This window comes from Podarcis tiliguerta (assembly GCF_965153285.1).
Source record: "Podarcis tiliguerta genome assembly, chromosome: 7".
Classification (NCBI taxonomy): domain Eukaryota; kingdom Metazoa; phylum Chordata; class Lepidosauria; order Squamata; family Lacertidae; genus Podarcis; species Podarcis tiliguerta.
Window position 1 is genome coordinate 45,619,073 of NC_139540.1, and position 17,001 is coordinate 45,636,073.

At 39.7% G+C, this 17,001-nt stretch overlaps 1 protein-coding gene across 6 annotated transcripts; it reads right to left on the minus strand.

The window, feature by feature from the left end:
- Nucleotides 1-493: 493 nt before the first annotated feature.
- Nucleotides 494-16,980, minus strand: METTL4 (methyltransferase 4, N6-adenosine). 6 transcript variants are annotated; one of them, XM_083450177.1, is made up of 9 exons: nucleotides 16,644-16,980; nucleotides 14,757-15,250; nucleotides 14,058-14,120; nucleotides 13,318-13,678; nucleotides 12,683-12,752; nucleotides 10,368-10,542; nucleotides 9,262-9,368; nucleotides 7,878-7,969; nucleotides 494-1,753 (listed from the first exon to the last, which is right to left on the minus strand). In XM_083450177.1, the coding sequence occupies exons 2-9, from the start codon at nucleotides 15,177-15,179 to the stop codon at nucleotides 1,602-1,604; spliced, it is 1,443 nt and encodes a 480-aa protein (XP_083306303.1). In that variant the 5' UTR covers nucleotides 15,180-15,250; nucleotides 16,644-16,980; the 3' UTR covers nucleotides 494-1,601. The 6 variants fall into 6 exon arrangements, with proteins under 6 accessions (XP_083306303.1, XP_083306301.1, XP_083306302.1 ...); XM_083450175.1 differs by having other exon boundaries at nucleotides 16,361-16,974; XM_083450176.1 differs by having other exon boundaries at nucleotides 15,794-16,969.
- Nucleotides 16,981-17,001: the final 21 nt, after the last annotated feature.

The window sequence follows — 17,001 nt, forward strand, 5'->3', positions numbered from 1 at the left end:
TCAGACCTGAGACGGACATGGAGGACATCAGTACTGAGAGGGCCTCCAATGCTGGGCTTTCTGCTGCACTGGTTGGTTTCATTTCCATGCCTGAAGAGCCTGTTGATAGGCCATCATCAACATTGCATCATGACAGGTTGATCAGCTATTAAAAGGGAAGCTGGGCAGCGTTGGGATGGGAGTGCTGTAGAGGTTTTTGTTTTGGTGTCTGCTGTCAGAAATGCCTCGTACCTATATGAAGATTAAAGCAACAATCCTACACTCACTTTCCTGGGAGTAAGCCCTGTTGGAACTCAATGAAACCTGCTTCTGAGTAGACACATATATTTTGCACTGTTACTTCTCTTTTAGGTTTGCACCTTTCAACAAACCAAAACACAAAAAGGCGTTGTTTTCACCTTGTTTATCTCAAAGTACAAAAGGAATATCTTTTAAATACTTTAACTTGGAAAAACAAGAAGCCCGTAAATAATGTATCAAGAAAAATATCTCTGAAATTGATTTTTTATTATTAAAGTACAAAAAATCCAGTCAACTTGTGAACATCCAGAGCTTATTTAAAAATTTAACAGCACACTGAACAATCCGAAGTTTATTTAATTTGTAGCAGAGTCAAATTTATTCTACTCGCTTTTAAATAATGGTTACTCCTTCTTAAGAGATACTCCTTTTCTTACAGTCTTGCATACAAACATATGGTAATTTTTATTAGAGCATTTCCCCCCCAAAGTAAACCCTAAGGGGGAGAGAAAGGAACAAAAGCAGTTTATCATTCAAAAAAAAATTAAATTATTGCAGTAACCATTTTAAAACATCTTTTTAAGAGCTAATGTCAGAATACATATTCAGGGAAATTCTGGTCCTATATATTTGAGAAAGAGGAATCATTAGAATACAGACAGAGACCTAAATCAAGCTGAAGTTAATCATGATGAAAACCCACAGAAACCAAATAAGCCATGATTATTGCTTTTGTTGTGACAAAAACACTGTTGACTTTGGGCTCTTTACATTCTCTCACACTCTCTGTCTTTCTCTCTCTCAGGACAGACTCTACTGGACTAGGAAGGGATAACACCTGCTCTGCCCTGTGACATTTTGGGGGTGGCTGACCTTTATCCTTTTGGCTGGAATACGGATGCATTTGGCTTTTAGACTTTTGGTAATACATGGTGATTTTGTTGTCTCAACTTTTTTTATAAATTGCATCCTGTATTTGTGTATGAATCTAAGTTGCCTTAGGGGGCAACTTAGGTATAGGAATCATCATTACCATCATCTCCATGAGAGATGATTCAATGTACAGACACACCTTGGAGCCCAACTGCAAAGGGCATGGCTAATTTTTGAAGGCTGATGTTTATATGGTGGCTCAAACAACTAAAACTCCAGAAGATGATTGCAAAACTCACCCTACCACAGCAGAGGACATATATGATGAACCCAGGAGCAAATGATATACCTGAAGGCATCACTGTTATGCTCATCATACAGATTTCAAAAACACCATGCAGACTTACAGTTAATTCATACTGCTTCCCAAGTGCAGCATCGATGTCAAGGACAAAATCTAGAGCGCTCACAAGAACCCCAGCCTACAGTTACTTGTCACTTTTGTTCTGGAATGCAGTGAAGTAATCTATGTGCTGGAATTTGAGAACTTCATTGCCCCAGCTAGTCCATCCAGGCTGCAAGTTCCGAGCAAACAGCTCCATACATTCCACATCCGGCTTGGTATATGCTTTTAGAATCTCTGGGGATGAAAAATAATGAGATTGGTTTTAAATTTTTTTTAAAAAAACCACACCTCTGTTTCTTCAATTTCCTCAAAGCTGCTGGAAGGTGGTGGGGGTGGTGGGGAAGAATGTTTCAATAAAGAGAGAGAGAGAGAGAAAGAGACAGCAAATTAATTTCAAGGATCTCATCAGCCAGCTTTACTATTTATAGCCAGAAAGGAATATGAAATAAACGACCTTGAGAGTATGAACAATACTGTCAAAGCTTCCAGTCACTCTAATTTATCAGTATTCATTTGGAGACAGGGAATAAGAGCTTCAGCACCGCCATAGTGTTTTCAGAATTGTCACCATAAAGGTAAAGGTAAAGGTACCCCTGCCCGTACGGGCCAGTCTTGACAGACTCTAGGGTTGTGCGCCCATCTCACTCAAGAGGCCGGGCGCCAGCGCTGTCCGGAGACACTTCCGGGTCACGTGGCCAGCGTGACAAAGCTGCTCTGGCGAGCCAGAGCCGCACACGGAAACGCCGTTTACCTTCCCGCTAGTAAGCGGTCCCTATTTATCTACTTGCACCCGAGAGTGCTTTCGAACTGCTAGGTTGGCAGGCGCTGGGACCGAACAGCGGGAGCGCACCCCGCCGCAGGGATTCGAACCGCCGACCTTTCGATCAGCAAGCCCTAGGCGCTGAGGCTTTTACCCACAGCGCCACCCGCGTCCCTCTCTCAAATGGGAGTGCTTATTTTTGGGGGGGGAAACAACAACACATGGACAGCTATATTCAATGCATATTAAAATTTATTCATTAAAAACTTAAGCTTTGAAACAGAAACTTAAAAGGAGTAGACACATCAGGCACCGACTGATTTCACTGGTTAATATATTCCCTCGCAGCACAGTTTACAGCCCAATCCTATGAAGCCTCGCTCATCTCAATGGTACTTATTCCCAGCATGCACAAGGCTGAAACTGCAGATCTGCAAGCTTAGTAGCTTGCAGTAGTTTTGTTGTGGGGCATATCTCTTCTTCAGCCATTCCGATTCTTATGGTTTCCTTCCGAGGATCCCTGGAGACTGTAGTTTATTAAGCATGCTGCAGATCATTACCTCCTTTACAGAACTCCACTTCCTTGGAAATTGTTAAGAGGAAGCTGCCAGCTAAAGCAGTTTTGTACTTGTTTAAGACACGCAGTTAAGATGCTGTGCAGAGCAATCCTATATTTGCATTATGACCTGGAGACATGCCGCTACTATACTCACAAGACAGCAGAACTTTGTTATAGGATTGCACCTAAATAACTGATTAACAGTTTATATAGTGATTTGTGTGGGTGGAATCCAATGCTACGTGAGTGGAATCTCACTTATGAAGGAAGGGCCCTCCTTCCCCGGCACCCCACAAAATCTGCACTATACTATCAGGTGTTATTATTCCTCTTCATTAGTATTCAGCACAGTCAACCAGATCATCAACTGAGTTCAAACATATATTTCACCAACTAAAAATGGACAGGCCAACACTCCCTCTTCTTGCTTAGTGAAGACACAGCACCATTCAGGAATACAGACATATCTGAAAACATGATGACAGAAATGCTAAAAGGCTTGGAAACAAAATGAAGGTTCATTCGATTCTCGCCAACCCCCCCCCCCCCCACAAAAAAACCCCACATCAATCATTTATCAATAAAGGTCCTATCCATAAAGGTCAATAAAGGTTACCGTTATGTCCCCCCCCTCCCTTTACATTTCACAGTGAATTCTATACTTCTGTTTCTCCAATTTTATCTACAGTTGCACAGTAGACAAAAATTCAGCTGCTGCGTTTTTCTCTACCAATGACTCTCTTCAGCAACCTGCTGAATTTCAGCCTGTTTTACAGCTGTTAACATTTTGAGTTCAACTGTTTCAAAATGATAACACTTTTACCCATCCATATTAACTACAAATGGTTTCATATGTACAGTGGTACCTCGGGTTAAGTACTTAATTCATTCCAGAGGTCCGTTCTTAACCTGAAACTGTACTTAACCTGAAGCACCACTTTAGCTAATGGGGCCTCCTGCTGCCGCTGCGCCACCGGAGCATGATTTCTGTTCTCATCTTGAAGCAAAGTTCTTCTCCTGGGGTACTATTTCTGGGATAGCGGCATATGTAACCTGATGTAGCACTGTACATTAATGCCAGTACATATGTTCTGAATCTGGTCCTCTCTTCTGCCTACCTTGTTTTCATAATTTCTGGAAAACTTAACAAGAAATGCATGAAATAATAATATATAAGAAGTCTGAATGCATGTCTGGAATAACAAGCTTTTTTGTTAGCACAAGCACACCTAGGGTCACTTGAGCTCTTGGCAAGGAGCTGTATTGTGGGTCGTCCCCCCCCCCCCGTGTGTGTGTGTGTGTGTGTGTGTGTGTGTATCTGAGAAGCAGGGCAGGTTGTGTGGACAGGAGGACAGGAGGAACACACCTCCCCTGGCTGGATAGGGCACACATGCTGCTCTCTGCCTGGAAGCTACTCCAGGGACCCTTTCCATCACCTCCTATAGCACAACCAGCAGCAGGTTTTTTTCTGCTAGAGATCCCAGCGGATTCCTTCTGTGGGCAAAGTAAGTGCTAAGCTGGGGGGGGGGGGGTTCTCCAGGTGTAACAGGAAAACTTCCAATGCCTGATAGGGGATTTTTGAGGGGGACGGGTCTGTGCTCCCTCTGTTTGTTGCTAATGTTAGTCTTACCCATCACAGAATTAATTGCTTACAAAAGATGAGTACAGTAGTGCCTTGGGTTATAGACGCTTCAGGTTACAGACGCTTCAGGTTACAGACTCCGCTAACCCAGAAATAGTACCTCGGGTTAAGAACTTTGCTTCAGGATGAGAACAGAAATCGCAAGGCGGCAGCGGGAGGCCCCATTAGCTAAAGTGGTACCTCAGGTTAAGAACAGTTTCAGGTTAAGAATGGACCTCTGGAACGAATTAAGTTCTTAACCCAAGGTAACACTGTAGTGGGAAAATTCCCCCATGTTTCACCCTAAATTTCCACTGAAAGGGCTGTCAGGATAAGCTAGTGGGTGCTAACTTTGCCACTTTGCCACTCTTCTAGATGCCTCCACCAGATCTTGTTTCTCCCTTCCCTCCAGTTTTATCTGCACAAACAGAGCATTTAATCTCCTTTGCTACCAATGCTGCAAAAACACAGAAACTATGAAACTGTGTTAAGATGTTATTGTTGAAGTTTGCTTCTTCGCATAAAATGTCACCGTTGCCGGAAAAGGGAATCTCTTCGGCAGGAAGGTGAGACAATTTAATAAAAATTTAACATTTGCACAAGTCTTAGCTGGTTTAGAAGAGCCTTGCACATAATAATTTAAGATGTGGCTGCTCAACCTCTGCTATGTGATCATGCTTCACTCTTCACCTAAAGTGAATTGAAGGAGAAGACTGGCATCTTTTACAGCTTTATAAATATGAAGCCTTTCACTGGAATTGGAATACAAGTATATTTTCACAGCCTGAAGACAGATACATCTAATGAACAACAGATTAAATAAGATGTGCATATGAAAAGGCAACGAAATAACTTGTTAAACCAATTAATGTTATTTCATAACTGTGGTGTTTTGTCCATTTTTGTTAGAATCTTACAGTCTTTTGATTAAAACATTTCTATCCCATCTTCCCAATGTAAAACTAATGGTTAGGGCAGAGAACAGATTCAAAATAACCACTGACACATCATAAACTACTTATATTTCCAAATACTAGGTTGTATCCAATTTAGCCTTACTGGATGTAATTAACATCAGCTCACTAATTTCAGGGGGTCTGCTTTGAGCATCTTATTTGGATACAACCCTCTATGTTGTGATCCCTCTGGAAAGAAGCTAGACAAAGGATAAGTATCAGATAACATGGCCAAGGGTGCCACGATGGCTGCCATGATGTCACAGGGGAAAACTGGATGCCCTGGTTTTTTCCCGGACACTTGGTGGGTATGTATTTTGTGTACATTAGTAAATAATTGTTACTTAAGGAACAGATCACCAAGTCTTGTTCACACAGAGCTTCCACTAATGGTGAAATCCCACTTTCTCACTTTTCGCTGTCGCTCCCTCAACTCAAATCATCTCATGCTGGCCACAATGACATGCACCAGTAAACCAGGATTTGGGGCATATTGTGCCCACCTTGAATGATTCACTCCTCCCATGTTGCTAGTGCCATAAACAAACTAGCAAACCTTGGGTTCCTATTATTGCTGAACCAGGTATTATGGTTTGTAGGTCCCCAGCAATCACTGATCCATAAGCCAATAATAAAACCCTGCCTTAATGTTATTTATAAGAATATCTATATACTGCTGTTCATAAAAAAACACCATGCACTTTACAATAGTCACACATAAAACCATACAGTATGAACCATACGTAAGTTGATAGCAGCTAACTATTATGTACAAACATGCCCACTATATGTAACAAGCGCTCGGTCTTGTTTGGGTTTAGTAGATAGAGCCAAGCAAAGGCAAGACCAGCTGAACTTGCTCTACACTACTGAAAGAAACGAGCTCACTGATGAGGGATCTTCTTACAAGACAGACAACTAATACAGGACCTTGCAAATCAATGAAGACAGTAATCCAAGCCATGCCTACTCAGAAGTAAGTCCCACTGAATTCAATGGGGCTCACACCTAGATAAATGGAGTTTATGTGAGGTTATGCCTTCAGGCATAGCTTCCTGAAGAGAAAGAGAGCCAGTGTGGTGTAGTGGTTAAGAGCGGTAGTCTCATAATCTGGGGAACCGGGTTCGCATCTCCGCTCCTTCACATGCAGCTGCTGGGTGACCTTGGGCCAGTCACACTTCTTTGAAGTCTCTCAGCCCCACTCACCTCAGAGAGTGTTTGTTGTGGGGGAGGAAGGGAAAGGAGAATGTTAGCCGCTTTGAGACTCCTTAAAGGGAGTGAAAGGTGGGATATCAAATCCAAAAAAGAACCTTAAAAAAAGACTGAGCTGCACACATAGACCACAAACCAGTGCAACCAAAAATGGAAGTTCAAAGGTGCATTTATTTTTTTTCCTGAGTCCTTGACAGTGGAAAAGGTGGGGTATAAATAAATATATGATACAAATCATATTTGGCTGGCATGGGGATATTAAGAAAGGTCTTGCCATCTGTCATATTGTAAACAAAAGTTCTACAAGTGGGCACTCAAAAACACATTTAAAAAATTGTCCAGTAGCACCTTAGAGACCAGCTAAGTTTGTTCTGGGTACAGTATAAGCTTTTGTGTGCATGCACACTTCTTCAGATACCAAAACACAGTGAGTGAAAGGGATTGAGGAAATGGGAGGAGGCTTTATCTCTCATTTTCCTCTACCTCCCCATATTCCTCTCGAAAAGCATTTTTGCTGCCTCTACCAAGAACATACAAGCTCAGTAAGTAACTTCCTTGACTCAAAGTGAACCTGCTTGCTATGACGACAATAAAAGTTTCAGTCTTTCAAAGCAGCCACCCAAGGTCCAGGTTAGTAGAAGTACGGCTATGAATCAGCACCTTTAATAATATCAGAGGAATTTTAGAACCAAAGAATATCTACCTGAATTCCTCAAACTGGCAGCAGCATGCATGCTACAGTGCTCTAGCTGGAACACAAATGCAGCATACTAAGAAATGTACTGGATTGGATCCGAACCCTCAGTAACAGATTCTCAGAGGGCACAAGGAAGGCAAAGGAATTAGCTAAAATTGCCTCTCCCTCCCCTCACTTCCTTTAGCAGGAATGTCCCTTGAATATACAGGAACTCTGCATTCAACCAATCAAGTGCAATCTACTAGTTATTCACCTCTTCAAGATCAAGGTTATTTCTAAAGTGGTTATGCTAGTTGTAAAGCCAAGTATGAAAGACAAAACCTGCCCCACTTAAAATGCTTAATTTGTGCCTAACTGAATCCACAATTAGAACCCAATGAAAATATCAAAATTTTCAGAAAGTTTTTAACCTCCATTGTTCGTTATTGATGGTCAGAAACTAACAATACAAAAAAATTAGCAGAGGTACTCAAGCCATTAACCCGTCTCAAAGGTATCAATAGTTGAAAACATCAAAAATGTTTAGCTTTATAGAACCATTTCAGGAACATACCTGTCAGAGGTGGTTTGTGTGAGTGAAGGTTGCAAGGTACACTCACAATTAATTTCTGATCAGGAATTTGAGGCGCATCATCTTCTGAACTCCTATTGTATACATCAAAACAAAATAAATGGTGAGAGAACAAATGAGAATATCTTGCTAAAGATCCAAACCTTCATTGGTCCCTTTTCCCCTCTAAACAGAATAATTATAATAATATGAAAAAGTCATTCTCTCACTGTCATACTAGATGGTAAGCCCCTGGGAAGCTAAATATCTAAATGCTGAGTGTATTTGTTTTCTTGAAAGATAAAGGGCAGCTTATGAAATTTCTTAAGCTTCTTCAAAAACTAAGCCAATAAAGAAATATGACTGCAAGAAGACAAATATAGTGCAGCCAATATATGTTTCAACGTTAGAATATTGTTTGCCCTTAACAAAACAGATCTATACTTAATACAGGGGAACAAGTGGTCTACTTGGCAGCAGAAACCAACAGCCTTGCAGGGCTAACATGGATGACATGGAGAAGATCTGGTTTGGGCTAGCCAAACAAAGAAGATATGGAGCTACCCACTTCATATAATATCACTAGGAGAATTCCTGTTTCGGCAAGACTTTCCTGTATAGGTTAATGTTTGCTATTTTAACCAGACACATAAAAGTCCAAGCAGATGTACTAAATCACCGATTCAAAACCTCTTCAAAGAGACTTCGGCAAGGGACCAAAGAATTATGAAAGTAGTTCTGCAAGCCCAAAGAGGCTTTAATCTTGCTTATAGCAGGCACAACACTCTAAATTGAAAGTTATGTGGAAGTTGTGCTATGGCGTGGAGATTGCCTGTTGAAAGAAAGAAGGTAAGAAAAAGAAAATATCCCACTAGGGTTGCACAAGCCCCTCACATTAGGCTAAGTGGCTCTTTGGATCCCAGCCCCAATATTCACATAAACCGATTACACTTTGCTAAAGGGGAAGAGGCATCGTTGCTTTGGGATCCCCCTCCTCCTATTCCAATTCAAATGAATGCTCAAGGCAGTTAATGATCTTGGCCCTGTAATGACATCCCACCCATTTTAGTGATAATTGGTCATCAGTTAAAGGCATCTGCTCCCAAGATTTCCCAGTGTCGTATCTTGAGAAATTGAATTTCACAGCACTGTAAGAAACAGACAACTAAATATCTAAAGGGAACAGCAGAAGGAGTCTGGTGTATTTTACAGCTTTCTTAAAAGCTAGTCTTTCAAGGGAATTGGAGTACAAGCATACTTCAGCCTTCATATCGTTTTGTTAAGAAAGGCCATTGCGCCCTCCTTTGAACCTCAGCTGAGCATTCCTAATGAATGCCTTATAATAATAATTCCCATTAATAATATAGAGAAATCAATGGACTCATACCTTAATGGCACATCTGTATTTTGCTGGACTCTTCCCAATACAAGAACTTCATAAGGCTTCTTGTGAAAAGAGTCTAATGGAAATACAAACTCTCCAGACTTTGTAATCTGATAGAAAGGAACCGGAAATCAATGCTGCAAGTTACAAATCAATGTTACAATATTTTATTTTCTATTCATCTATCCTAAGGATGTTTTCTCACTATACCCAAGTCTAGTTAAGAGATGGGTAGTCTTCAGGCTTGTGTAATCTGCTTTCTTTTTCATTTACACCCTGAAGTCTATCAATGGTGGCTTGGGGGTAGACCACTGAACCCAATGAGCCTTAACACTGCTGTGGCTACATATACATTTAGAAATCCTCATCTGAATTACTTCAAGGATTCTAACATCAAATTTGAAATATGATCAGCAGGACAGTCCAAGACTGGTCAAAGCAAAGTAAGTTTCCAAAGCCGTTTGGGGGGGAAATGGAGGGAAACCTAGTTTCCCTCCCAATTTTCCAGGTTTTTTTCCAGGCCTTCCCATCTCTACTTATGGGGGAAGCAGTGAAATAAATAAAGAATTGCAATTGGGGTTGCAACACTTCATTCACCGATTTAAAATATTTTGATTTAAAAGAAAAAAGAAGCGACATCAGATTAACCAGGAAGACTTTTTTTAAAAAGGGGGGGGGGAGAAAAGGCTATTTACAAATTCTTCCCAGGAAGGACTGCCTCCTTCTGCTACTTGCTCAAATAAAATAATGTTTCCCCCTTTTTTTCATACATGTACAAATGTATGTAACTGATTAGAACTCATGCAGTTAACATAGTAAGGTTGCAATCCTATACAGACCTGGAAGTAAGTCCCATTGAAGTCAGTGGGACTTACTTCTGAGCAGATATGTATAGGATTGTGCTGAGTGAGTTCCTTAATTGGGTGTCATCCCTAACTGTAACTTCGCTTGGGAGGTAACATATAAAAAAATTACATACATAACAAAAATCTGCTTCAAAAATGTTAATATTCAAATATTTTAAATGCTACCAATAAAAACAGTTATTGGGAAATAATTTTAAAACTAAACATATATAAAAATAAGTCCAAAGGTTCCAGCCAACTTACTTTCACCCAGAACCACTCCGCCACTCCACACACAGACCAGTGGGGATAGAGTTCATTCTTCACAAAACATAAATGCTTCTGTCGATTAGTCACCCAAGTGACCACAAGACAACCTGGGGCCGCCAGCGCTGGCACAGGAATTTGCTTGATTTGCCAATGCGACAAGTAATTGTACCTACACATGAATAAATTCAGAAAGTCTGAGCTGGACCAAAGCTAGAAAAGAAAACAGCAGGCCTTTGCAAAGCAATAGCAATCTTTCGGAAACTTTTTTCAATACTAACAACATTTAGATAAATTAAAACTGAGCCAACAGTGACATCCAGTGGTGAAATCTATTCCCATCCTATTTGAACACCTGTTTCTTTACATTCTGATCCACTGGGCGCAGCGATAAATATCCTTCCATTTCCAAATTCTGTTATGCATAGAAACTGAACTTATGGTCATTAAAAGTTACATATTACATTAAAGCAATTCTCTGCAATGCAGAATATCTAATACTCCCCCCACACACTTTAATCTACAGCTGAGTCGTACAGTATTTAAAAAGCTACTAATTAAGTTAAGCAATGGAATTTGCTACCCCAAGATGTGGTGGAGGCCACTAACTTTAAAAGGAAATTACAATAATTCATAGAAGATAATGTTAGCAACAGTGAACAGTATTGATAGCTATATGCTACCTGAAGCATTAGGATTACCAGCTGCTGTGGGGTAACAAGATGGACTAAATGGGCTTTTGCTCTGATTCTGCAAGGCTCTTCTTCTAATATTAAAGCTGCAGTAATACAAATTTGCAGTAATACAAATAGAAAAATACTGATATGAAAATCTACGACTTTTCACAATGAAGCGTAGAGCTTTCTGAGTGATTGTTCAGGCGATTTGTATTAGTGAAATGCCCATCACCCAGATATCTGTATTTTTTGTACTACATTTTAAAGAGGCATGCCTGTTGATCACCTGAGAATCCATCTGGGTGGGTAGACATAGAGTTTTAGACAACAAGGAAAAGTGATAGGCCTCCATGCCTAAGATCTGAACCCTGAGCTTATTTTGATGGAATTTGAAATCAGTTAAAAATTAAAGCTTATCAGTTTCTATAGGCTCAGGCATACTTCACTCTGCACAGGAGCAAATTGTACATTAAACATATAAGCTTTGAAGCCTGAGTAATTTGGAATTAATGGTAAGCCTTTAAACTGGGCTTTTTTATTTTCTTGGAAGCAGTCGTCCCTAATAATTGTTGAGGTATTTGTCCCTGTTTGGTTAACAAGGGGGGGGGGGGACCCATCCCAAGGTAGTATATAAACTCACAGTGCTGTTATGCTATTCTGCGACAACTCTTCCTTCTATTCCTCCCATTCTATAAGTACCACTTCTTTTCTCCTTCTATTCTAATGTGAACTTCCTCCATTCATCCCTCCCACGTCATAATATGATACAAACATTTCCCTTCCTGTCTTGCAAATGGCGGTGGAATTAGAATCCTCCTGCGACAGTGGGAACATGTTGCTTTACTAGTCTCAACGCATTGCTTATTTTAAAAGGAATGTACAGCTCTTGGCCAGCTTCCCTCTCAGACACTAAGGCCATCCCACCTAACAGCTTTTGTAAAATATGAATTAATTAGCAGCAAACCAGAGTAGCTTTAACTTCTGCAAATGCTCCGCAGGCACAGAAACCATTCATTTTGATTAACCTTCAAATAACAGAGCATTCAGAGAGGTATATTGCTCATAAGTTAGTATTTTCAATTATCAAGTATTCTCATTAAGGGGGCGGGGAAGGTTCAGTGTTGGAATCTCATTCCCCAACCCCACCATAACTATATTTTCACCTTAGAAAACTATCAAACCAGGTTCCCCACTGCCTCGTAGAACTTTCATATTAATTCAGTTTAATTGAAGTTCTACTGACATAAAATTGCAGCTATCCACTGGAGAATTAGATGCATGCATTCTAATGTAGTAATCTGAGTTTACAGAACAGAACCCATTACATTTGAGAACATCAACCAGAAAAAGAGAAATGAAACAAAGCAACGAATGTGCTAATATGCTTTTAGTTGCCACCCCCACCCCTCAAGCCTGATCAGTAGATTCTGGCCGCAGTCCCCTATATTCACTTACCTGGGAGTAAGGACTTAATGGAACTTACTTCTGAATAGACATGTCTCCTCTTGTAAACAGCTCTTAATTGCACTAGTAAAGCCAGAAATTGTCATTCCACATACACCATTAACATCTAAAAGGGAGCTGTTTTAATATGTATGTTTAATAAAATATATGTTTTAGAAGGTAAAAGGCTACCTGTTACTTCTTTTAACGGACTTGTTCTCCCATGGTGGATCTATTATAATTATGCCAAACTTTTTTTTATCTAGAAAACAAAGCAACAAGAATACACATTTTTCAGTATTTCAAATTATGTCTATTTTTATTTTTTTGCAACAAAACCAAGTTGCTCACCAAGTTTTAACAAACAATTTTCATACTATTTAAAAGAACATGGAAATGTGATGTTTTGTCTTTGAAAGTGGTAACGCTACCCTGCTCTGATTACAAATAAAGATATAAACATACTTCTGATCAAACTGAAGCGCTCCATTTCATGTTCATTCAAACTAACAGGCGGTCATGTCAGTTCCAAAACTAGCATAAAATGATTCTCTTTTATTAACAGAGGTTTCTGTTGCACAAAGGATGTATTAGCCTCTAATTTTTCTAATATCTCCCACTATGCATGCTAGAAATCGGATAACAGGTGAAAATGAGTGACTGCCATATAGTATGAATATGTGTTTGTAACAATTACTGATGCTCAAATCTAAGCATTTCTGCTAATAGGTGTTCTTTAAATTCCTTCCAAAATCTACACAATTTGCTCTGTCAATATATTAATGAAACATTGAAAAGTGGGTAATTTTGCTTGGAAATGTACTTACAGTCCAAGAGCGGCTGCATAACAGAAATATCAGATAAAAGGAAAGCACTTTTGGGAGGAAATAGGTACTTCTGTCCCATTAATGTTATTATCTTTGCATAGTTTGTGGTGTTTTCTGTAACACAGGAAACCTGAACTTGTTCTGGAACACAGGAGTCCTCACTTATCATGCATACAGCTCTTTGTTCTGATTCATTCACTGAAGGAAACTGCTTTGCCATCTCACATAATTCAGCTAAACTACTGTGTTCTATAACAGGAGTCTTGGCACAAATCTGTTTTGAAGAGCTAGGCTGGAGGAAACCACTTCTAAGCCCCTCCTGGACTAAACTCCTGGTACCATCCAAAATCAAGCCGCTGATCTGTGCAGCAAAGAAAAATGAAAAAGAAAGAGAGAAAATATCTGAGGCGGGTTGTTACAATCCACAGAGACATATCCACAGACATGCAAATCTTCAGTCTGTGGACAGGATTATCTGGATGAATGACTGAACAGTCCACACTATAAATCATTCTGATAGTTTTGCAATTTAAATATCAAGCCAAGGAAAGTGCCATTCTAAAACACTGCCATTCATTATCCTACTTTAAATACTGAAATGGTGCTATTTATAGTTCAACTTGCAGCTCTTAGCATAGTGAGCTATCAAGTAATAGTATATGCATATTTAATCATGGAAGTGTGCATTTGAGGTTACTCAAACAAGCAACTCCTCCATTACAATTATTTCTCCGACTTACCTTTAAATGGTATTCTAAAGCATCACGTTCGCCATGGTTAAGTTCACTGCTTCTTTTTCGTTTCTAAAGTTAACAACATGCACAAAAATCAGCACCTCTATCATTTAAAAATATTGCCATACTCTATGGTTCTTTTTACTTAAAAGGTTAAAGGTAGATTCTGTGATGCATCTTGCACTCTAGAACTTGATAGCAATAACCAAAGCCTTGCTGCTATTGTGCCACCAAAGTGATAACATTTTAGTGCTGTCAAAGGCAGACATATTATAAGCACACCTTGTTAAATAATGTTGTTAATTAGTTGACTTACTGAAATCAAAGAACCTACATGGTAGTTCAAGTCTAAGGCAGATGTTAATTTTATTTATGTTACTCCAAGTAACTAGTGACTATTATAATGGCACTGAAGGAAATGGGACTATAAATATTTTACAGGGATTGAGCCTTCGGTTCATTAAAGTAATCAAACATCAACATGTGCTTATAGTAACTTGTGACGTATTAAAAAGAAGGAAAATAGTTATGCATCTATAGAGAGGGTTCAACATGTGTGTTTAAAGGTGATCATTGAGCTACAGAAGCAGTAGGTAAAATGTTCACAATAAATTAGGGGGTTATATGTTTCCCTTTGTAAAATAGTGACAAATAGAACTCTTGTTTCAAAGGAAGATACTTTGCAGCAATTCCTCTATACTGTACCTTTTTGGCTTTAGCAGTATAGTAAGAGCCATTCGTCTTGACTCTCTCTTGCTGTTCTGATCCGCCATTTCCTAGACCAGCCTCAAAACCCTTTTGCTGGAGTTCCATTTGACTGTTTGCAACTCCATGTGGCTTCAGCACATTAAAAAATTCTTCCCGAAAAACATATGTATTCTTTACAATTAGACTAGCTTTTTCTTCTGGGGCCTTGACCTCATCAATAGAATCTTTTCTACGAGAATTTTTAGCATCTAGGCTTACAGCCTCAATGAGTGCCCCATCTAAGGAAGCAGCAGTAGCAGGATCATCAACAAAGGCCAAGCCGGAATGATCATGGGAATGGCATAGCTGGTAGTTAGCTTTGTTTATGAAGGAGAGGTGGTCCAGTAGCCACCCAGCTGATAGATGACAAACAACAGACATTCTCTGCTTCTCCTGCTGTTTTTCAGTGTATTGTTCTTCCAAGTGGATTCAACATAAATAAATCAGTATCTCTGAAAAGTAAAAAAGTAAACCTTTTATAAGTATTGCAATTTATTATTGGGGGGTTTTTTAACCAAAAATACCAATATTCTAACAACATAATTCTATGGAAGTTTACCTGGCAGTAAGTCCCACTGTATCCAATGAGTCTTACTCCCCAAGTAAATGTACTTAGGACCACAGCCAAAGACAGATAAACTTCTTCCAGTATACAGTGTTAAATTATTCAAAGACTTTGATTTTAAATTCTTTACAAGATTGTCGTTTGATGACAGCAATATAAGTTATTAAATCATAGATAGCAGTGATATACATTTTAATGCTTCTAAGTGCAATACTGTTACTTAGCCCTTGTTACACAATTTGTCTAACTGTAGGAACCACATTATTTAAATATCTGCCTCCTAATGGGATTGTTCAGGCATTACTTGGGTTTTCTACTCAGGTGAGCTTGGAATGGGGTCCCCAGCTCATGAAACTTGCTCTTTTCACCATGGATAGAGAATAATTAACAGGAAAATCCCATATTGATTTGAAAGCATTGCCTCACTTACCTTGAATATGCAAGAGAGAGAGAATGTAATTCTGAGACTAAATCATGTTCTCAACCCATGTAATGCATTTGTTTATATCACTAGTTTATCATAATTGCACCTACTTAAAAGCAACCATAATTGAAATTAGCAGAAGTAAATTGTTTATCACTTGGATGCAAATTATGTTTAAAAACCAAGGGAGAATGTACCTCATTTATCCAGCTTTATTGCTTTAAGTAAATTTCAAGTTTTTAACCATTTCAGCAAATCGTACTTAAAAGTCAACTTTGTATTTGTAGACAAAAAATGTTCCAAGCTTTTTATGCAACATGTTATGCACTATTATGGCAGCAACAATGTGCAAATCTAGTCTGAGAGCAGCACATCATGTTACAAACTCTGACACCTATTTTAGAATAGCTGGAAATGTACATGAAATTTAAACTTAAGTTTTTGCGGGCCTTTCCAGATACCAAAAAACTCCTTGCTGTTTTTCCTGCAAAAGTATTCCCTCCTGGAAGTTGTCCAAAACAAGTCATTCAGACTGCCCCAACACCATTAAGCAAAGTTATCATTAGCACTTACAAGAATGTCTGCACATAAGACATTTTAAGATGTTCTAGTTAACTGCAGTCATCTGTAGCACAGGCAACAGTAAAACTTCCAATGAGATCGTAATAAAAACACCTAGAGGGAGACTATTGGGCAAGGCAAACCCAAATCACTAACATCCGAAGGCAGGATAAATAAAACTGCTTGCTTTACTGAAGGGCAGAAGGGAAGATGTATGTGGCAATTTCGCTCATAAAGCACTTTCGAAGGCTGATTTTAGAGAGGCTAATATGCATTATCTTATTCTAATCCCTACCATAAGGTAGAACAGCATTACTGTCACCATTTCGAGACTGCCTAGCGAGTTCATGGCTGAGGAGAGATCTGTGCCGTGGGGGCTCGTGCAGGAAACCTACAAATGCGTTTACTAGGAAGCCAAATCGCATTGAGCTCAACAGTGTTTACTCCCGGAAACGAGCGCATTAAAGTCAGACAGGTCCTCAGAGAAGCCCAGCAACCCAACCCAATGCCTCCCTGCCACGGCTACAACGCCAGCGCCACAGGGGAGCCCACGACGGACCACCGCACAGCCACGAAGCTTCGCTCCCATGGGCGCAGCCACCTTGTCGTACGTAAGGCACGGTCACGTGGTTGAGGCGCCCTAGCCGACGGCT

Excerpts from the sequence above, each read along its gene's own strand:
- METTL4 (XM_083450172.1), bottom strand. The coding sequence starts at position 15,179 with ATGTCTGTTGTTTGTCATCTATCAGCTGGGTGGCTACTGGACCACCTC. Across the intron at positions 12,753-13,317 it reads TATGCAGCCGCTCTTGGACT|ATAAAAAAAAGTTTGGCATA; the intron begins GTAAGTACATTT and ends TTTGTTTTCTAG. Across the intron at positions 10,543-12,682 it reads TCCGTTAAAAGAAGTAACAG|GTACAATTACTTGTCGCATT; the intron begins GTAGCCTTTTAC and ends ATTCATGTGTAG.